The sequence below is a fragment of the Sturnira hondurensis genome, unplaced genomic scaffold (genome assembly GCF_014824575.4).
Source record: "Sturnira hondurensis isolate 20B ecotype Veracruz unplaced genomic scaffold, ASM1482457v3 Scaffold0007222, whole genome shotgun sequence".
Lineage (NCBI taxonomy): Eukaryota > Metazoa > Chordata > Mammalia > Chiroptera > Phyllostomidae > Sturnira > Sturnira hondurensis.
In genome coordinates this window covers 2,690,706-2,713,346 of record NW_028079853.1, presented here as the reverse complement: position 1 = coordinate 2,713,346, position 22,641 = coordinate 2,690,706, and the positions used below count along the sequence as shown (strand labels likewise).

Below are 22,641 nucleotides of genomic sequence, written 5' to 3'. Positions count from 1 at the left end.
TGTTCAAGAAATTCAATCATGGCCACTGAGCTGATATTACCTAGGGTTTATAATATATAATTATATTATATTGCTTTTCAATAGACCTGTAAAATTGTTTTTAAGAGTAGGGTATTAACAAATAAGTAGAAATTGAATATTTATTCATTAAGTCAGTTCAAATGGCAGGTCTTTAATAATGCACTATTTGAAATTCTCTTCTCTAATAACAAATTGGTTTCATATGCATACTCTTCCATAGAATAAGTGTATTACTCCTTTTATAGTACTTGTTTTGGTTTTGTGTTATAGCTATTACTTTGTTACCTCTCTTCTCCAGTGAGTAGAAATTCACTGGGTAGGAAGAAGAACTGGGACTGAGAACAGTTTCTCTGCCCCGACCATATGCAGAAAAGCAGTCTGAGAGAACCTTAAATTAATTGAGGTTCATCCAAGTTAACATGTATAGGTGTTATATGTGAAAAATGTATATGAAGAAGAATTGACATTTCCTTTTAGCTATCTGAAAAACTAAAAAGAAATAAGCAAAGAAGAAGAAAAATAAGAGTGGGATTTTCCCCTTATTTTTCTCAGACTGTTCCAAAAAATCTAAGAACATGAAAGACTCTCAAACTCTTCTTTTGAAGCCAGCATCATACTAATCCCCAAACCAGATAAAGATACAAGAAAGAAACAAAATTACAGGCCAATATTGATGATAAATGTAGACAATAAAATCCTCAACAAAATATTGGCAAACCACATCCAGCAATACATTGAAAAGATCATACACCATGATCAAGTGGGATGCATACCCGGAATGAAAGGGTGGTACAAATCAAGAAATGTAACACATCACATAAACAAAAGGAAAGACAAAAATCATATGATCACATCAATAGGTGTGGAAAAAGCATCTGATAAGGTACAGCACCTATTTATGACAAAAACACTCAGCAAAGTGGGAATAGAGGCAGCGTACCTCAACATAATAAAGGGCATATGCAAGAAACTTACATCCAACATCATACTCAACTGGCAAAAACTAAAAGCTTTCCCACTAAGGTGAGGAACAAAACAAGGGCATCTATTTTCACCACTTCCATTCAACATGGTATTGGTAGTCCTAGCAACAGCAATCAGACAAGAAAAAGAAATAAAGGGCATCCAGACTACAAAGTAAGAAGTAAATTGTCACTATTTGCAGATGGCATGATAGCATACATAGAAAACCCTGTAGATACCAGCAAAAAACTGCTCGACCTGATATGTGAATTTGGCAAAACTAAGAGGATATAAAGTCAGTATTCAGAAATCAAAGGCATTTTTGTACACCAACAAGTAAATATCAGAAACAGAAGTTGGGAAAAAATACCAGTCAATATAGCAACAAAAAAACAAAGTACCTGGGAATAAACCTAACCAAGGAGGTAAAAGACCTATATTCAGAAACTACACAACACTGGAGAAAGAAATTAAGGAAGACACCAATAAATAGAAGCATATACTGTGTTTATGGATTGGAAAAATTAACATCATCAAAATGTCCATACTACCCAAAACAATTTATAGGTTCAATGCAATCCCTATTAAAATACCAATGGCATATTTCACAGATATAGAACAAACACTTCATGAATGTATATGGAACCATAACTGACCCCAAATAGCTACATCAATTTTGAGAAAGAAGAACAAAGTAGAAGGGATCACAATGCCTGATGTCAAACTATATTATAAGGCCATGGTAATCAAAACAGTCTGGTACTGGCATAAGAACAGACATATAGATCAGTGGATCAGAATAGAAAGACTAGAAATAAACCCAAGTCTCTGTGGTCAATTAATATTTGACAAAGGGAACTGAAGCGTAAAGTGGAATAAAAATAACCTCTTCAACAAATGGTGTTGGGAGATCTGGACAGCTACACACACAAAAAAAGAAAATTGATCACTAACTTACACTACACACAAAAATAAACTCAAGATGGATAAAAGACTTAAGTATAAGTTGTGACACCATAAAAATCCTCAACAAGAACATATGGAGGAAATGTTAGATATTCCACACAGTACTATTTTAACCAATAAGTCCCCTAGAGCAAGGGACATAAAGGAAAGAATAAACCAATGGGACTTCATCAAAATAAAATCTTCTGCATGGCTAAAGAAAACATCAGCAAAATGAAAAGGGAACCAACAATATGGGAAACCATATTTGCAAATGATACCTCAGACAAGGGTTTGTTCTCCAAAATATATAAAGAACTCACACAACTCCACTCCAGGAAAACAAACAACTCAATTAAAAAATGAACAAAGGACCTGCACAGATAATTCTTCAAGGAGGACATACAGAGGGCCCAGAGACATATAAAAGGATGCTCGCATCACTAGCCATCAGAGAGATGCAAATTAAAACTGCAGTAGATACCACTTCACACCAATCAGAATGACCATCATAAACAAATCAACAAACAATAAGTGCTGGTGAGGATGGGGAGAAAAGAGAATCCTAGTGCACTGTGGTGGGAATGGAGACTGGTGCAGATACTGTGGAAAACAGCATGGAATTTCCTCAGAAAACTAAAATGGAACTGCCTTTTGACCCAGCAATTCCACTGCTGGGATTGTACTGTAAGAATCCTGAATCACCAATTCAAAAGAATCTGTGCACCCCAGTGTTCACAGCTGCATTATTTACAATAGCCAAATGCTTGAAGCAACCTAAGTGCTCATCAGTAAATGAATGGACCAAAAAAAAAAAAACTATGGTACATTTACACAGTGGAATACTATGCAGCAGAAAGAAAGGAGCTCCTACCCTTTGTGATACCATGGATGGATCTGGAGAGCATTATGGTAAGTGAAATAAGCCAGGCAGTGAGGGTGGGTACCATATGATCTCACCTATAAGTGGAACCTAATCAACAAAACAAACAAGCAAGCAAAATAAAACCAGAGATATTGACATTAGGGACAATTTGACAGCAACCAGGGGGAAGGTAGAAAGGGATAATGGAGGGAAGTGGGGGAACAAATGGACACATGGTATCAGGGACACATGGACAAATCCAAGGAGGTGTGGAAGCAAGGGAGGGTGGTGGGGATGGCTGGGGTAGGTGGGTGGTGAAGTGATGGAGGTGGGAAATGCAGACAACTGTAATTGAACAATGATAAAATAATAATAAAGGCACATTTACACAATGGAGTACTAAGCAGCAGAAAGAAGCCATAAACAAATGAAACAAGGAACTCCTGCCCTTCATGACAGCATGGATGGATCTGGAGAGCACTGTGCTAAGTGAAATAAGCCCGTTGGTAAAAGACAAGTACCATATGATCTCACCTGGATGTGGAACCTAATCAACAAGACAATCAAACAAGCAAAATAGAACCAGAGACATTGAAATTAAGAACAAACTGACAGTAACCAGGAGGGAATTACAGGGAGAAAAGGGGAAAGTGTCTGTCACAAAGGAACATGTATAAAGGCCATATGTACAAAGCCAAAGGGTTGGGAGGTGGGGATGGCTGGGGTGAGGGTGAGTGGTGGGGGTAACATGGAGACAACTGTACTTGAACAATAGTTTTAAAAAGAGAGAAAAGAAAAGAGTGGGGTTGTGTTTTTGTTTCCCTCTAACATCCTCCTCTGAACCTTGGCAAAAGAGAATAAAGACCAGGGTGAAGGAAAAACGTAAGTCCAGGGTTTCATGTTAACTTTTCCACTTAATCAAATCTTATTTATCTTTTTATATGTAACTTATGTCCTATTTTCTTTAGTATTTCTAGTGATTACCCTAGCTGTCAATTATCTTTATCTTTAACCAATACTTATTGTTTGGAAGTTCATTTATATCAGTCTTTACTATCTCACTGTTTTCTGAATTTAAGGAAAGAATCACGTTGTATATATCTATTTAGCTTTTATGTCCACTACAGCAATGGTCCCCAACCTTTTTGGCACCAGGCACCAGTTTTGTAGAAGACAGTTTTTCCATAGACAAGAGTGGTGGGGGAGAGACTGGAGGCGAGCTGAAGCAGCAATAAAAGCAAAGCTTCCCTCCCTTGTCTGAGGCTCACCTAATGTGAGGCCCAAGGTGGGTTGGGCAGTTGAGGACCCCTGTACCAGAGCACTTACTTGATGCAAGACACTATGCTACCACTAGGAATAAATTTTATCTAATTCACAACTATAGAGTGAACCTGTACATACAAACAAAAAACAAAAACTCATTGCTTCACATCAATTTAAATTATTTATGTTAGAGGCAATATAATACAGTGATGGAGAATATAGGTTTTGTAGTTAGGTAGAAGTTGGCTTTGAGTTGTATGACCTGAAAAAGCATCTCAATCTATCTATGCAAATTTTGCCATGTGTAAATTGGAAAAATAATAACTGTTTTATAGAATTAATGAAATAATGTACGTAAAGTGGCTTACCATTGGTCTGGCATATTATAAGCCCTCTGATGATGGCTCATATGTAAATTATTTTTATTAGCTACTTTAAGTGGAATTAGGCCATTACTTTATCAGAAACTATCTTCTGATAAGCTTGCTTTTACTTCTAAATAAATAATGTTTCAAAGAAGGTTTATGTGATATAGGGAGGATAGTGAATTTACAATATTACAGTAAAAATTCCAGGATCTAATGATGTCAACATTTTACTAATTTTTTTTCTTTTTTGGATTTTATTTATTTATCTTTAGAGGGGAAGGGAAGGAGAGAGGGAGAGAAATATCAGTGTATGACTGCCTCTCATGCATCCCCTACTGGGAATTGGCCTGCAATCCAGGCATGTGCCCCGACCAGGAATCGAACTGCGATCTTTTGGTTCGCAGGCCCACACTCAATCTGGTGAGCTACACCAGCCAGGGCTACTTAATTTTTCTTTATTTCAGGAATTGAGTATTGTAGCCTTTTTATAAGCCCATAGAAGGATGAACTAAAGATAGTATGATATGGGTCAAAAAATTACATATGTTTATGCCAGAATATTTTATTTTGGAATATAGAATGATGTAACATATTAACCCCCCCTACTTATTTTTAATTGTTATTTCATTAGGCTATTCATTCAATTGATTGGCATCATGAGGGCAAACAGTTCATGTGCAGCCATTCAGATGGAAGCTTGACTTTATGGAACCTGAAAAACCCAAGTCGTCCTTTCCAGACCACAGTTCCACATGGTAAGATGTATTCTTTCAAAAGAAATAAGTTGTAGAGTTACAGTGCCTTGGTTTAAAGTATACGAGGTGGTTTCAATGTGTTTGGTAGAAAGAGGAGATAGGACATAGTTTCTGATTCTAAATACCTCTTTTGTACCTCCTTCAGATCCCCTTCAATGCCCCAAACTTCCTGTTTATCCACTTTCCTACTTTCTAAGTGACTTTTATCTAGACTTTCCCAACCAAAAATTAGGTAACAGATAGTTGGTGTATCTGAAACACAGGAGATAACAAAGGATATTTGGCCAGTTTTAAGGATTAAGGCACTAGTGAGAGAATGACTTTACCTAGATCTGACTTTCAGATCTGATTCTTACACTGCTTTATAGTCTGTTGTTTTTTAGTTCTCCCATGTATTTCCATTTCTGCCATTTGGTTCCACTAAATTATGAGGACTGGGGTGGTACAATTATAAGTTGTATTTATTTTATCTTCCTCATTGTATAGACAGATGTATTTAGCATTTATGTTGGATCTGTCTATCTAACTGGGCAGAATAAAAAGTTCAAATATGTGAATATCTTTTATTCAGATGTCCATATCATTTCCAAGAATATTAGAAAGTGATGGAATATTGGAATAGTAATGATCTGAATCCCATGTTTATCTCAAAATGTTGATTATTTCTTCAAATAGAGAAGTCAAAACCTACATTCTATTTATATAGTTTCTGAGCATTTATTATAATGTAATGTTTAGAAAATAGTATTTTTTTATAATGAGTGTTATAAATCACAAGATCCAATTATTTAATCTTATGTTCATCTGCCATTTTGTGTACCACAGTTGCATGTTCCATTTGCAAATAATTAATACAATTAACATAAACTGCTTTACTTAGACATTACTTTACATTTAGACACTTACTTGAAATGTTTTACTTAAAGACTGATGCTATGGAAACCTTGGATAGGTGTTTGCTATACATCTACTCAGATTTAATTTGTTTTTATGGTGGGTTTTCCACCCCTCCAAGCCCCTTCCCTTCAATCCTTATAACTTTTATTTGCAAATGTGTAATATCATTTATTAATGTATTTTCAATTCTGTTCTTCTCAACAGTTAACTTCTATGTAAGATTTTTTGGCTTGATTGGATAATTGATAATTTCATATGTCTTACCATTTTTATATTTTGTCAGTTTGGGGGATTTTCTGCAATTCTGAGAGATGAAGTTCTGTTCACAGGTTGTTGAAAACATTAACATCTGTGTCTCTCATAACATATCAATTAAATTAAATTCCTGCTGCTTTGCCATGAAACAGTTAAGCCAGTATCCATGATTTTGACAATAGAGGCATTCATTCTTGTATCTACCTATATTCTTCGGAATAACTTTGTTTTCTTTTGTTTCAGCTATTTTTATTTTCTAAAATTAAAAAAAAATGTTCTCTTAAGTACCACTTCAGCTGCATCCTATAAATTTTTATATGTGATTTCATTAATAATATGTAATTTTGTTAGTATCCAGTTTGAGGCATTTTCTTATCCCTATTATAATTCTCCTTTTTTACCTATATGTTAGATATGTGATTTCTAACTTCTAAAAATATTTTAATACAGATTTTAAAGTTGTAGTCAGAGACTATGGCATGATACTAGTCCTACAAAATTTACTGAGACATACTTTATAATTAGACATACACAATTAACTACTATAAAGTTCCAAGTGTGCTTAAGAAGAATGTGCATTTTCTGTTACTCGGAGGTCCTACTCAAAATTGTCATTATTATTTTGTAGTGTCTAAATCTTTACTTAAGTTTTTGTTGTTTGATTTTTCAATTCTTAGAGGGGTGAGTTAAAATCTTTAGCATCATGGATTTGTCCTGGTGATTATGTTCATTTCTGCTATATAAGCTTTAAAACTTAAATAAATAGATCAAGGCAGTTGATAGCATTAATCAGATTACCAGTTCCTGAGAGGGTGGTATTAAAATTTCCTAAGAAGATAATAAAATTGTCTGCTTTTTACTTTAATTCTGCCCTTGTTTGTTTTATATATTTTGAGGCTTTATTATTAGGCATTCATTTTATGTACTGTAGAGAGCATATAGTTGGGTCTTGCTTTTTTTCTGGTCTTATATCATTTAGTTGGAGTATTTAGTTCATTAATATTAAATTTAGTGGTTGTTTGGGATTAGATATACCAACTTATTTTGTTTTCAGTTGGTCCTATCATTTTTTTGTTATTCTTTTCTCCCCCCTTTGCCTTCCTTTGGATTATTTTAATATTTTTATTAGAATTCCATTTCAATTTACATAAAAGCACTTTATCTTCACATATTTTTAATTAGTTGCCAGGGATGACAATGTACTTTCTTAACATTTCACAGTCTGTTAGAGTTGTTACACTCTACATAAAATGTAGAAATCTCACAACAATATAGATTTGTTTACCTTCACTCACTATCCTTTATGCAGTAGTTTAATGTAGTATACCTAAATACATTATTATAATTTTTTGCTTTAAGTAGCCTTAAGTATTTTTAATTAAGAGAAAAAATTTGTATTTTTTTCTTATTATTTTCAGTGCTTTTTATTTGTTCCTGAAGCTACAAAATGATGTAGTATTCCTTGTAGTGAAAATTAATTCATGTATCTCTTCTTTATCTAAAAATTCCCTTTTGTGCTTCCATTTTCGAAGGACATTTTTTACTGAATATAGATTTCTGGGTTGATTCACTATGTTGTTTTCAAGGTGTTTAAAGCTGTTGTTCAACTTTCTTCTGTCTTTCATGGTTTCTGAGGAAATGTGTAGTGTTTTGCTTTTTGGTTCCTCTTTGTATAATGTGTCAGTTTTTTCCTCTGGCTATTAATTTTTTTGGTATCTTTTATATTCAACAATTTGACTATAATGTGCCCATGTTTATTTCAAGTTTATTCAAGTAGAGTTCTAAAGAAGGATAGGAGTTAAGTCCTTCTTAAATGTTTTGTAAAATTATCCTGTGAAACCATCCAGTCCAGGGCTTTTGTCTGCCAGTAGGTTTTTGATAACTGCTTCAATTTCACTAGATATTATTGGTCTTTTCAAGTTTCTACTTCTTCTTCATTCAGTTTTGGGAAATTATATTTTTCTAGAATTTTTTTATTTCACTCAGGTTTTCAAACTTCTTGACATATAGTTTGTAGTAATTTCTTACAATCCTTTGTATTGCTGAGGTATCTGTTGTAATTTCTCCTCTTGCATTTTTTATCTCATTTATTTGGATCCTCTTTTTTTTACTGAATGGGTCTGCTTAACATCTTGTCAATTTTCTTTATCTTTTCACTGAACCAGCTCCTGGATTTATTCATTTTTTTGGATTGTTCTTTTATCTCTATGTATTTAGTTCTGCTCTGCTCTTGGTTATTTCCTTCCTTCTACTCACTCTAGGTTTTGTTTGTTGTTGTTCCTCTAGTTCTTGTACATTTAGGATTAAATTGTTTATTTGAAATGTTTCTATCTTTTTTAGGTAGGCCTGTATCTCTATGAATTTCTGTCTTAAGACTGCCTTTGCTGTGTCACATAAATTTTGGACTGTTGTATGTTCATGTTCATTTGTTTTAGAAGCTTTTTTATTTCTTCTTTGATATCATTAATAACCCATTCATTGTTTAGTAGTGTGCCTAACAATCTCCATGAATCTGAGCGTGTTTGAGTTTTTTCCTTGAGGTTGGTTTCTTGTTTCAGGGCCTGGTGGTTTGAGAAACTGCTTTATAAGATTTCAGTTTTCCTGACTTTTTTTGAGGCTTGTTTTGTGTTCTATCCTGTAGTCTATCTTTGAAAATGTTCCATGTGCATTTTAAAAGAATGTGTATTTTGCTTCTTTGGGATGAAAGATTCTATATACCAGTTACATACATTTGATCTAGGGCATTGTTCAACACTGCAATATCTTTGTTGATATTTTGTTTGGAAGATCTATCCATTTTTGACAGTGAGGTGTTAAAATCCCCTGTATATGTGTTTTGCTGTCTATATCTTTCTTGAATTACTCCAAGATTTTTCTTATAGGGATTAGAGTGCTGTGATAGGTGCTTCTATGTTGAATGCAATAATGTTTACCATGTTTATGTCTTCTCGATGGATTCTTCCCTTGAGTATTATGAAGTGTCCTTCAGTGTCTTTTTGTATGGCCCTTGTTTTAAAGTCTATTTTGTCTGATATAAATATTGCTATCCCAGCTTTTATTTCCTGCCCATTTGCTTGGAATATTTTTTTCCCAACTCTTCACTTTCAGTCTGTGTAAGTCTTTTTTTTCTGAGATGGGTCTTTTGTGGGCAGCATGTGTACAGGTCATGTTTTCTTATCCCTTCAGCTACCCTATGACTTTTGATTGGAGCATTTAATCCATTAACATTTAAGATTATTATTAATAGGTACTTATTCATTTTTCCCCCTTTGGACCTGTGTTCCTTTCTCTCCCACTCTTGTTCTTCCTCTTATAGCAGTTCCTTTAGCATATCTTGCAGTGCTGGTTTGGTGGAGGTATATTCTTTCTGCCTTCTCTTGTCAGCTATACTCCTTATTTGGTCTTCCATTTTAACTGAGAGCCTCGCTGGGGAAAGTAGTCTTGGTTGTAGGCCTCTGCTTTTTATTACTTGGAAAATACCTTGCCAGTCCCTTCTGGTTTATAGTGTTTATGTTGATAAGTCAGCTGCTAGCCTTATGGGAGCTCCCTTATATGTTCTTTCTTGTTTTGCTCTTGCTGTTTTTAAGATTCTTTCTTTGTCCTAAAATTTAGCATTTTAATTATGATGTGTCTTGAAGTAAGCCTCTTTGGGTTCATCTTGATTGGGATCCTCTGTGCTTCCTGAGTTTGCATGGTTTTTTCCCTCTCCAGGTTTGGAAAGTTTGCTGTCATTTTTTTTTCAAATAGGGGGTTCTTTCCCTTGATCCTTCTCTTCTCCTTCTGGTATTCCTGTGATTTGAATGTTGTATATCTTGTTGTCTTTATGTTCTCTTAAGCAATCTTCACATTTTTTTAGTCTTTTTTCATGCAGCTACTCTACCTGGGTATTTCTTTCTACCTTGTCTTTCAGCTCATTAATTCAGTCTTCTGTTTTATTGATCTTGCTCATAATTTCTTCTGTTGTATTTTTTTATTTCAGAAATTGTATTCTTTGTTTCTTCCTGGTTCTTATTTACAGTTTCTCTTTCATTTTTTCATGGTGTCATAGTACCCATTCAGTTCTTTGTAGTTGTCTATGAGTTACTTGAGCATCCTTATACCCATTCTTTTGAATTCTACATCTGATCATTTATTTGCCTCCATTTCATTTAGCTCTTGTAGTGGGGAGTCTTCTATTCCTTTCAGTTGCAAGTTCTCTCTTTGTCTCCCCATTTTAGGTGACTCTTTTTGTTTGTTTCTGTGATTCCTGGTGCTCTGCTTTGCTAGGTGTCTTTTAGGGTGAACTTCTATGGTAGGAGTTCTGTGGTACTCAGTGGTGCAATCTCTTTGATCTTCTTGTCTGGATGCTCTAGGGTTGCCCTTTCTTCGATTTATTAGGGCTCTCTTGTTGTACTTGGTTTTTACATGTTGGTGGCTCCTTTATTGGTTGGTTCTCTCCTCCAAGAGATTTACTGGTATTCACAATTCCTATATTATCTTGTATGTGATCTGGGGTGGGGCAAAGGGGAAGTGTATTAAGACAGCAGGAGAGTATTCTATGGGATTTAAAGTACCAACAAGTAGAGAACAGATGTGTGATGCTTTGGAAACATACAGCATTAACCATGTTATTTCACCCAATGAGGCATACTTTATAAGAGATGAAAAAGAGATAAGACTCTTATTAGAGGGAAAAGAATGTGAGCTGACTCCAGAAAGCAGAGCAGTTATGCAAGGTTAGATGCCGAGATATAGTGAGAGTCAGGGATAGAAACTTGGCATAGTATGAGAGAGTAAGCTAACCACAACAGTAATAAAGCTCAGGAAGATAGTGAAATGGACCAAGACCAGGGAAGGGTGTTGTGTGGGTTTGGGGACAACAATAATATGACAAGAAATATATTATCTGAATAATAAGAAGAATAAAAAGTAAAAGACTAAGAGTAGTGTATTATTGGAATATGAGTGAAGTGAAAAAATTAAAATTAAAATTAATATGAAAGGGAAAACAAAGAAAAACAGTCAAACAATGAAATCAGACAAACACAACAAAGAAAAGAACATGGAAAGGAGAAATTTAAAAAATAAATTAAAAAGTAAAAAAAAATAGAAATTAAAATGCAATTCACTGTCTGTCACTACCAAACCCAATAAGCAATGGCAACGATTGAACCTTTATGGGCACTCTATTCAGATGGCCAGCAATCTGAGAAGATGGTTGGTTCATACCCTAATAGACCATCTTGTTTTCTCTTTCCAAGCCAGACTTTTTATAATGGGGAGGAGGGTTGGGGAATAAACAAGGTGTGGTGAGGGCTTTGAGATTCAGAAGCTGCAATATTTCTGTCCTGGGCAGTTATTGGTTCTCAGGGGTGGGTGGTCATCTGTCTCTCCCTTGAACACTCCAGTTGTCCCCAGGTGGTAATCCCTATCAGTGTCCCAGGAGGTCACTTGTTTTCCCAGGAGCCAGGAGAGGCCTTATCTGTAGTTTCTGAAATGAAAGTGTTAACATACACATTATTTGCAAGACTTATAACTTTTTACCTTAAGCTAAAGTTTTCCAAGTCTTGAGTCCCCTATCATTTTCACAGCTCCAGGTCTTACTGTCTTACTGTCTCACATTGGGAGTAAAAATAAGAAAGCCTTCTGTTGACTTTAAACCTACCAAGCCAGTTTTGCTGGTCTTCCTGGATGCTGCAGGCAGATGGGGGCTGGGCTCCATTTTGGTTTTGTTCTTTCTGTGTGTATGTGTTTTTGAGTATGGGGCCTCAGTCTTGGCTACAGTATTCACAGGTTCCCAGACTCTAGTCCAAGCCCTCAGAGCACTGTGTGGCCCCCAACTGTTCATATACACCAGGCTGGAGCCTTTAATCTACCTCATTGTGCCACCCTTTGATAAGTCCATGAGATGCGGGAGTGGGAGCAGCTCATACTCTGCCTCCTCTCTCTTTGCTGGCCCAGGGCACTGTGCATGTGCAAATCCCTTCAGGGCAGTTTAGTTCCCCTATTAAAGTAAGTCTCTCTGGGGACTGCTACCTCCCTGAGCCCCTGCTGCCCCAATTTGATCAGTCCCTGAGGGGCCCTGATTTGGAGCAAAAGATGCCTCTCCTCCTCCCACTTCACTGGCCCAGCCAGTGCACAGTGGCTGAGAGCCTTTTTTTTTTGAGAAATTCCCCTTGTTCCTAATAAAAGCCTGACTTTTCTTTTCACATAGCCCAATTCTCTGACTATTCAGGAGACTATTTGGGTCACAATCAGTCACAGCCCAACTCTTCTCCCATTTCCAAGTGTCACCAGGCTCCCCAGTTTCTCTGGTACTGTCCCAGCCAAGGTCCACAGTCCCAGCCAGGGAAGCCACTGGCTGTGCATCTACGCTCAGAGACTTCAAGTATCCAGGTCTCTGCTGGTGTGGGTCTGGTTTTCCTGCTCTGGGAGGGGATGGGGCTGGGAGGTTACAGTCCCCGACCTGGCTCTCCTCCAAAGCTTCTGCGGCAGCTGTGGTGCCTGCTGCAGGGCCCTGGGACCCCAGCAGCTCATTCCCAGGCAGAGGGCCCAGCGGCCTTCCCATTGGCCTACAAAATCTCCTTACTGTCTGTTTTTAAATGTCCTCTGCAGTCTTTGGCTTCCAAACTTCATATAAGCTGGGATTCGCCGTTTTTTCTCTCTGTTCTTCAGAAGATCAGCTAGGTGTCTCAGTTGGGTGCACAAGCAAGTGGGTTCAGCTCCCATCTACGTCACCTCCATCTTCCAGAAACTAAGTACTTTTTTATATCTTGTGTTTCTCTGCTGATATTTCCTATTTTCATTCATTACGTGCATTTTCTTTTCCCTTCCTTTTAACATTGAGCTTAGTTATAATAGCTTTTAAATTTTCATCTGTTAATACCAACATCTGCTTCCCCTTAAAGTTGGCTTCTGTTCATAAGAATGGCCTACATTTTCCTGTTTCTTCATGTGTCTGATAATTTGGACTGTATCACACATATTGTGGACATTATGTTGTACTAACTGTAGGATATAGTTTTGTTCTCCCTTTCCTCCTTAGCCATGTGTCTCCTAAGAAGGGAAACTATCTAGATTGATTATTTTTCTACAAATCAAAATTAATGCAGACATTAATTTTCTTTCTTAGTAAGTTGTAATAATTTCAAATATATATTATTCAATCACAATGCCCTCAGCTAAAGACACACACAGGCATGCACATTTACATACATAATCTTAGGACAAATTCCATCAAATACTTAATAGTGCATTTGTTCATCAAAAAAAGGATGGAAGTGTCCACTTTTATTTAAATTTTTTCTGAAAGTACTATCCAATGTAATTAGATTTGGAAAAGAAATATAATATTAAAAATTTTAAGAAGGGTTTAAAATAATAATTATTTTTTGATAATGTAATTGCACACTTAAAAATCAAAAACTTATTAGGAATACTATTAAGTATGACATGAGAATCCTGTATATAAAACAGAGTCAGGCACTCAAAGATGTTTTGGTCAACTATGGACTATATATACAATGGTGGTCCCATAAAATTATGATGGTGCTGAAAAATTCCTACCACCTAGTGATGTGGCCATGGTCACATTGTAACTCAGTGCATCACTCACATGGGATGCTGGTGCTGTAAGCAGGCCTACCTGATTCCACTCATATAAAAAATTATGGCACATACAATTATGTATACAATGTAATGCTTAATAATAAATATGTTAATAATTTATATATTCTCAATACTTATTTTAGAGTGTACTCTTTCTACTTACGAAAAAGTTTACTATACAGTTGTATGCCATGTTATACTAGCAGTGTCCTCATACACCTCATGTTTACAGTTTCTCTTAATTTCATCATTTTCCTTTGTGCTAGATTTAATCTCATGTGTTTTTTAAAAAATATTTTATTGTTGTTCAATTAGTTATCTGCATTACCCTCCACCAATTCCCCCCCACACACACCAGTAATCTCATATTGTTCTGTTTATCGTGGCCTCTAAGCATACAAAATCCACCATTTATGTTGTCACAAGAGGCTATGTTGAGTGATTGACCTGGGAGTGAAATTTAAAGTGATTAGGGATTACAAAGTTAGAAAATCAGGGATAACTATTGTTTGCCAGTCAGGCATGTCCCATTCAATCAAAGCTGTTATCTTGAAGAATAACAAAGTGACACACACTGTTATTAGTCTGCTTCTTTAAAGACAATGAGACCAACAAATATTCTAGAAAGGCCTGTAACAGACATGGAGAATTTTATTATCACCTGGGTTGAAGACGAGGCACCAAAGCATGTCCCTGTCAGCACCATGATGATCACAAAGTAAATAGTTTCCAACATTGAAAGAAAAAATCTGGGCCTGACTATGATATTGAATTTACTGGGTGGTTTAAACTATTCGAGAATCATTATTCATTACATATACATAATGTGAAAGTGAGTGAGAAGTTTGTAAGCACTGATGTGAAGCCTGCTGAAGGATTTTTGGAAACTCTAGATAAGTTGATTTTGGAAGGAAGTTACTTGACAGATCAAATTTTCAATTTGGAGGAAACCTCTCTATTTTGGAAACAGATTCCAGAAAGGACTTCCCATCCATAAGGAGGCCAAGTTAACATGAGGTTTTAAGACTGTTAAGGACAGGGTAACAGTTTTGCTTGGGGACAATATTTCAAGCTACATATTGAAACGCTTTGTGATCTGGCAGACACTATGAAAAGCCCAGGACCTTCAGGCATATGAATAAGCACACACTGCCAGTGTACTGCAGGAGCAATAAGAAGTCATGGATGACCCAGCTCCTTTTCCAAGGTGCCTTCCTGAATTGTTATGTCAGAAAAATAAAAAAGTTTTATTGGGAGAATATTATACCTTTTATGATTTGGTTCATTGGTGGTAATGTTCCCAGGCATCCTGCTTTTATTGGTGAACTTTATCCTGATATCAAAGTAGTATTTCTCTCTCTAAACACCATTCCTTGGTTCCAACCAATGGATCAAGGTGTTATAGCAGGTTTTAAGGCCTATGATCTGAGGAGGGCATTTGCCTAGGCTATTGCTGCAGCTAAGGAAGACACTGAGAAGACACTAATGCATTGCTGAAAAGATTACACCTATGACAGGGTCAAGAGCCATGCTTGGCTTGGGATGTTATCACCATGCAGTGTATGAATGGATTCTGGAAGAAGACACTCAAGAGATCCATCCGTGACTTCAAAGAACTAGCCGAGGATAAGGAGGTTACAAAACTCATCAAGGCTGTGGTTGAGATGACAAACAATTTTAACTTGGGTGTGGATGAGAATGACAATGAGGAGCTTCTAGAAGTGGTTCCTGAGTAAATGACTAAGGAGTTCTTGAAACTAGAATGCATAGCTGAAGAAGAGGTAAGAGAAAATGGAAACTGTGGGAGAAAAAGTTGAAGAACCCCTCTCGAAAATTCATGATGACTGCTTTAGCTGAAGTTTTTCAGACATCAACAAATTCCTTAAAAAGTTTGAAAACATGAACCCTATCACCAAAAGGTTTAAATTAATAGAGAGGAATGTTCATAGTTCATTATCTACTTACCAGCGAACCTATGATGAAAAAATAAACAAAGCAAACCACCGTGGACTCATTTCTGAAAAGAGAAACGCCTCCTCAAGAAATGACCTCAGTGAGAATAAAAAATTTTTTAACAAACATACTCTATGTGTGTATAGGTATGTAGAACCAATATTATAAAGATGTTAGCTCCCCATATGTTATTTAAAAATTCAGTGTGTTCACAAGGAAAATAATTACAAGACTTATAAAAATTAAATGTTGTAAAAGTAAACACAAACAGGAAAATTATTTAAACAAGGAATAATGGGCAATTACAGCTAGTTTGGAATGTTAGACACCCTAAACAGTTCTTATTGAAGTAAAGTTCTGAATATACATTTATATTTAATTTTCAAAAATTTCATTTAGCTAGTAAGCATAAAAATAATGTAGACGTAAAGATCTCAAAAGACATTGTTAAACTGAAAACCCTGAGGGCTAAGCAAATGGTAAAGATAGATTTCCTTCTGAGGTTTTGTGCTACACTTTGAATAAATTAAACTTCTTTTTAAAAATACAGATTTATTGAGATATAATTCACAATTCACTAGTATAAAGAGTAAAATTCAATGGATTTTTTTGTATATTCCGAGTTACACAGCTTTTAAAACAATCTAATTTTAAAGCACTTTTGTCACCCCCAAAGAAACTCTGCATCCATTAGCAATTATGCCATCCCCACTCTTCTAGCCTTAGGCAACTACCAAGCTTCAGTGTGTAGATTTGCCTACTCTGGATATTTTATATATAGACTCATACTATATGAGCTTTCTTGTGACTGGTTTTTTTTTTTTTTACTTAGAATAATGTTTTCAAGGTTTACCCATATTATTACAGAAAATCTATTTTATTCCTATGGCTATATCCACTTTTATGTATCCATTCATCACTTGATGGACATTTCTGTTGTTTCCACATTGAGTGTTCTCAACAATTCTGTTATGAATGTTTCTGTAAGTTCTTATGTGGACATATGTTTACCTTTCTCCTGGGTAGCATGAAACTGATAGGTCATATAATAATTCTATACTTAACGTTTTAAGGAACTTGCCAAATTGTGTTCAAGAGTCCTCATGCTTTTTTAATACATTTCCACCAGAAATGCATAATGTTTTCAACTTCACATCCTCATCAACCTTGTTAATATCTGTTTTTTTATGATAGCTATCCTAGTAGATGTGCAGTGATATTTTGTTGTGTTTTTATTGGCATATTGTATATTTTGGCTAAAATCCCTTGTCATATGTGTCTTAAGTAAATATTTGTCACCATCTGTGACTTCTTTTCTCACTCTCTTGACAGTGTTTTCCACAGTCAGAAGTTTTTAATGAAATCAAGCTTATCCATTAATTCTTTCATGAACTGTGTCTTTGGTGTTGTCTTTCATGGATTGCCCCTTTGTTGTGGTGTCATAGGTTTTATCCTATGTTATCTTCTAGGACTTTTATAGTATTACATTTTAAATTTAGCTCTATGATCCATTTATGAGTTCATTTTTATGAAGGCTATAAGGTCTGCGTCTAGTCTTAAAGTTCCCATAGTTTCAGTCCTCCCCCTTTGTTCTTCTTTTTTAATTTCATCTTTCTTGTATTTATGCCATTGCCATTTGGGCCCCTCATACCCCACTCCCTCCAGCAGTCCTGACACTGTTGTCCATGTCCATGAGTCCTTTTCCTTTTTGCTCAATCCTTCCATTCCCTAAACTACCCTTAACTGTCATCCTGCTCTTTATCTATGAGTCCGTTCCCATTTTCCTTGTCAGTTCAGTTTGTTCATTAGATTCCACATATTAGTGAAATCATATGGCATTTGTCTTTCTCTGGCTTATTTCGCTTAGCATAGGGTTTTCCCGGTCCATCCATACTGTTGTAAAGGGTAGAATTTTCTTCTTTTTTTCTGGCAAGCAGTATTCCATTGTGTAAATGTAGCATACTTGTTTTATCCACTCGTCTACTGATGAACACCTGGGCTCCTTCCATATCTTGGTGATTGTAAATAATGCTTCAATGAACATGATGGTGCCTATGTTCTTTAGAATTACTGTTTTGGGTTACCTTGGATAAATTCCCAGAAGTGGAATTGCTGGGTCATAGGCAGTTCATTTTTAATTATTTGAGGTGTCTCCATACTGTTTTCCACAGTGGCTGCACAAATCTCCATTTCCACCAACATGCAAAAGGGTTCTCCTTTCTCACACCCTCATTACATCTTGTTGTGTGTTGACTTATTATGATAGCCACTCTGATAGGTGTGAGGTGATATTTCATTGTGGTTTTAATTTGCATATCTCTGATGATTGGTGGTGTTGAGCATCTTTTCATATGCCTATTGGCTGTCTCTATGTCCTCCTTGTAGCAGTGTCTGTTCAGGTCCTTTCCCCATTTTTTAATTGGGTTGGGTTTTTTTTTTATGTTGAGTTTTCTAAGTTCTTTATAAATTTTGGATATTAACCCCTTATCAGATGTATTAGCAAATATGTTCTTCCAGTTAGTGGATTATCTATTTATTTTGTTGATGATTCCCTTTGCTGTGCAAAAACTAGAACTCTAGAAACATTTTGGACAACATGAAGCATAACATTATCCACATCATGAGAATACCAGGAGAAGAGAGAGAGCAAGGGATGGAAAACCTATTAAAAGTAATAATGACTGAAAATTTCCCTAATTTGGAGAAGGAAAAAGACGCACAAGTCCAGGAAGCTCAGAGAGTCCCAAACAAGTCAGATCCAAAGAGGCCTACACCCAGACACATCATAATTAAAATGACAAGGCTTAAAGACAAGGAGAGAATCCTGAAAGCTGCAAGAGAATAGCAGGTAGTTACCTACAAGGGAGCACCAATTATACTGTCATCTGATTACTCAACAGAACATTTCAGGTCAGAAGGGAGTAGTGTGAAATATTCAAGGTGATAAAAGCAAGGACGTACAATCAAGGGCTACTTTACCTACCAAGCCTAGAATCTAAAATTGGGGGAAAATTAAGGCGCTTCCCTTACAAGGAAAAACTAAAGGACTTTGCTCTTCTTCATTATTGTTTTGGCTATACTGGGTCTTTCACCTCTGCATATGATATTTAAAGTCATGTTGTCAATGTCCACAAAATACCATGTTAGGATTTTGATTGCAATGGCATTGAAGCTATAGATTAAGTGAGGATGAACTGACACCTTGACAGTACTAAGGCTTCCTATCCATGAACATGAAATATCTCTCCATTTATATAGTCCTTTGATTTCAATTACCAGAGATATTTTGTTTGACCCATAAAGATCTTACATTTTGTAGACTTATTCCTAAGTATTTTTTGGATGCTAATGTAAATGATGTTATTTTTTACTTCAAATTCCACTTACTTTTTTGTTGATATACAAGAAGGCAATGGACTTTTGTGTGTTAACATTGTATAACATTGTATCCTGCAGCCTTGCAGTAAGGACTTCTTGTTCTGTATTTGTTACTAGTTCTTTCAGATTTTCTACATAAGTGATCATATCATTTTCTAATAGTTTTTTTCTTTCTTCCCAATCTTTATACCTACATTTTTGTTGTCCTATTTTATTAGCTAGGACTGTAGCACAATGTTGTAAAAGAATAGTGAGAGGGGACACTATTGCCTTGTTCCTAATCTTGATGGAAAAGATTTGAGTTTCACCATTAGGTATGATGTAGGTTTTTTGTAGATATTTATTCTCAAGTTGACTAAGTTTCCACCTATTCTTAGATTACTGCGAGCTTTTTAAAATTTATTTTTATTGCATATTTCATTACTATTTAAACCCCTATACCCTCTTCTCACTCCACCAACCCCTCCCCACAGCAATCATTACACTGTTGTCCATGTCAGTGAGTCCTTTTCTTCGTTTGATCCCTTCACTCCCTAACCCCACTGGCCCAGCACTGTCAGCCTGTGCTTTATCTATGAGCCTGTCATTCTTTTGCTTGTTTAGTTTGTTTATTAGATTCCACATATGAATGAAATCATATGACATTTGTCTTTCTTTGACTGGCTTATTTTACTTAGCATAATGTTCTTTAGGTCATGCTGTCACAAAGGGTAAATTTTTCTTATTTTTTTTACAGCCAAATAGTGTTTCACTGTGTAAATGTACCAGATTTATTTTATCCTCTCATCTACTTATAGACACTTGGGTTGCTTCCAAACCTGGATTATTATAAATAATGCTGCAATGAACATAGGGGTGCTTATATTCTTTAGAACCAGTGTTTCTGGTGTCTTCAGATAAATTCCCAGAAGTGGAATTGCTGGGTCAAAAGGAAGATCCAGTTTTAGTTGTTTGAGGTATCTTCATACGGTTTTCCACAGTGGCTACGCCAACTGTGTTCTCCTTCAATTCTACATTCCCACCAACAGTGCAAAAGGCTTTGCCTTTCTCAACATCCTTACCAGCACTTGTGTGTTGAATTATTGATGATAGCCATTCTGACAGGTATGAGATAGTATCATTGTGCTTTTAACTTGCATTTCTTTGAGGATTGGTGATGTTGAGCATCTTTTCATATGCCTGTTGGTCATCTGTATGCCCTCTTTGGAAGAGTGTTTATTCAGGTTCTTTGCCCATTTTTAAATTGAGTTGTTTGGTTTTGGGTGTTGAGTTTTCTAAGTTCTTTATAAATTTTGGATATTAACCCCTTATCAAATGTGTTGGCAAATATGTTCTCCCAATTAGTGGATTGTCTTTTTATTTTGTTGGTTTTCCTTTGCTGTGTGAATGCTTTTTAGTTTGCTATAGTCCCATTTGTTTATGTTTTTTTTCTATTGTTTCCCTCACCTGAGAAAATAGATCAGAAAAAAATACTGCTATGAGCAACATCTGAGTTTTATTGCCTATGTTTTCTTCTAGGATTTTTATCCTTTTGGGTCTAACATTTAAGTCTTTAATCCATTTTGATTTTATTATTGGGTGTGGTGTAAGAAGGTGGTCTAGTTTCATTTTTCTTCATGCATCTGTCTAATTTCTCCCTATACCATTTATTGAATAAACAATCTTTAGCCTATGGTATGTGCTTTCTTTCTGAATATTAATATTAATATTCAATTAATATTCTTCTGAATATTAATTGACTAAAGGTGTGGGTTTATTTCTGGGCTTTCTATTCTGTTCCATTGATACATGTATCTGTGTTTATGCTGGTACCATGCTGTTTTGATTACTATGAGCATATGGTATAGTTTGATATTAATTAGATAGCATAATTCTATCAACTTTGTTCTCCTTTCTCAAGATCACTGTGGCTATTCTGGGTACTTTGTGGTTCCATATAAATTTTAGAAATATTTGTTCTAGTTCTGTGAAACACACCATTTGTATCTTGATATGAATTGTGTCAAATGTATAGATTGCTTTGGGTAGTACGGACATTTTAATGATGTTAATTCTTCCTGTCCATGGCCCCAGTAATGCGCTTCCACTTATTTGCATCTTCTTCTGGTTCTTTCTTCAGTGTCTTGTAAGTTTCCAAGGACAGGTCTTCTATGGCCTTGGTTAGATTTATTCCTAGGTATTTTATTCCTTAAAAAAAAACATTTTTATTTATTTATCTTTAGAAGAGAAGGGAAGGTGAGAGGGAGAGAAACATCAATGTATGGTTGCCTCTCATGTGTCCCCCGCTGGGAACTGGCCTGCAACCCAGGCATGTGCCCTGACTGGAAATCAAACCACCATCCTTCAGTTTACAGGCCTGCGCTCAATCCACTGAGCTATGCCAGCCAGGGCTGGTATTTTATTCTTTTTGAAGCAATTGTGAATGGGATTATTCTCTTAATTTTTCTTTCTAATAGTTCATATTAGAAGATAAAAATGCAACTGATTTCTGGATATTAATTTTGTATCCTGCTACTTTGCTGAATTCATTTATGGGTTCTAGAAATTTCTTGCTGGAATCTTTAGAGTTCTGTATGTACAGTATTATGTCATCTTCAAAAAATGACAGTTTTACTTCCTCCTTTCACATTTGGGTGCCTTTTATTTCTTCTTCTTGTCTGATTGCTGTGGCTAGGACTTCTAGTACTTTTTGAATAAGTGTGGTAAAAGCAGACATCCCTGTCTTGTTCCCAATCTTAAGGGGAATGCTTGTAATTTTTGCCCAGTGAGTGTAATGCTGGCATTGGGTTTGTCACATATGGCCTTTATTATGTTTAGGTGTATTCCACTTTACTGAGAGTTTTTATCATGCATGTGTGTTGGGTTTTCTCAAATGCTTTTCTGCACTGATTTGTATAATCATGTTTTTTTCTTCTTTAGCCTGTTGATGTGATGTTAATTGATTTTTGAAATTTGAGCCAGCTTTGCATGCCTGGGATAAAGCTCCTTTAGCCATGGTGTAGAATTTTTATACATGATTGGATTGGATTTGCTAATATTTTCTTAAAGATCCTTATATTAATATTCTTGAGAAATATTGGTCTGTACTTTTGTAATGTTTTTTTGATTTTGGTGTTAGAGTAGTGCTGTCCTTGTAGAATGAGTTAAGAAATATTCCCCCTGCCTCTATCCTCTGAAAGAGATTGCAGACAATTGGTATAATTTACTACTTATTTGTAAGTTAGAGTTCGCCATCTGGTACTGATGCTTTATTTTGGAAGGTTATTGATTATTGATTCAATTTCTTTAATTGATATAGACCTATTCAGGTTGTCTGTTTCTTCTTGTGTGAGTTTTGGCATAGTGTCTTTAAAGAATTAGTTCATTTCATATAGATTATCAAATTTGTGGG

The 22,641-nt window shown here is 35.7% G+C and overlaps 1 protein-coding gene across 1 annotated transcript in view; it reads left to right on the top strand.

Annotated features, from left to right (window-relative positions):
- STXBP5L (syntaxin binding protein 5L) overlaps positions 1-22,641 on the top strand; it is a 340,069-nt gene that overhangs the window by 118,132 nt on the left and 199,296 nt on the right. Inside the window, exon 9 of the mRNA XM_037051540.1 lies at positions 5,057-5,180. Within this exon, the coding sequence (XP_036907435.1) occupies positions 5,057-5,180 (124 nt within the window). The remainder of the gene's footprint in view (positions 1-5,056; positions 5,181-22,641) is intronic.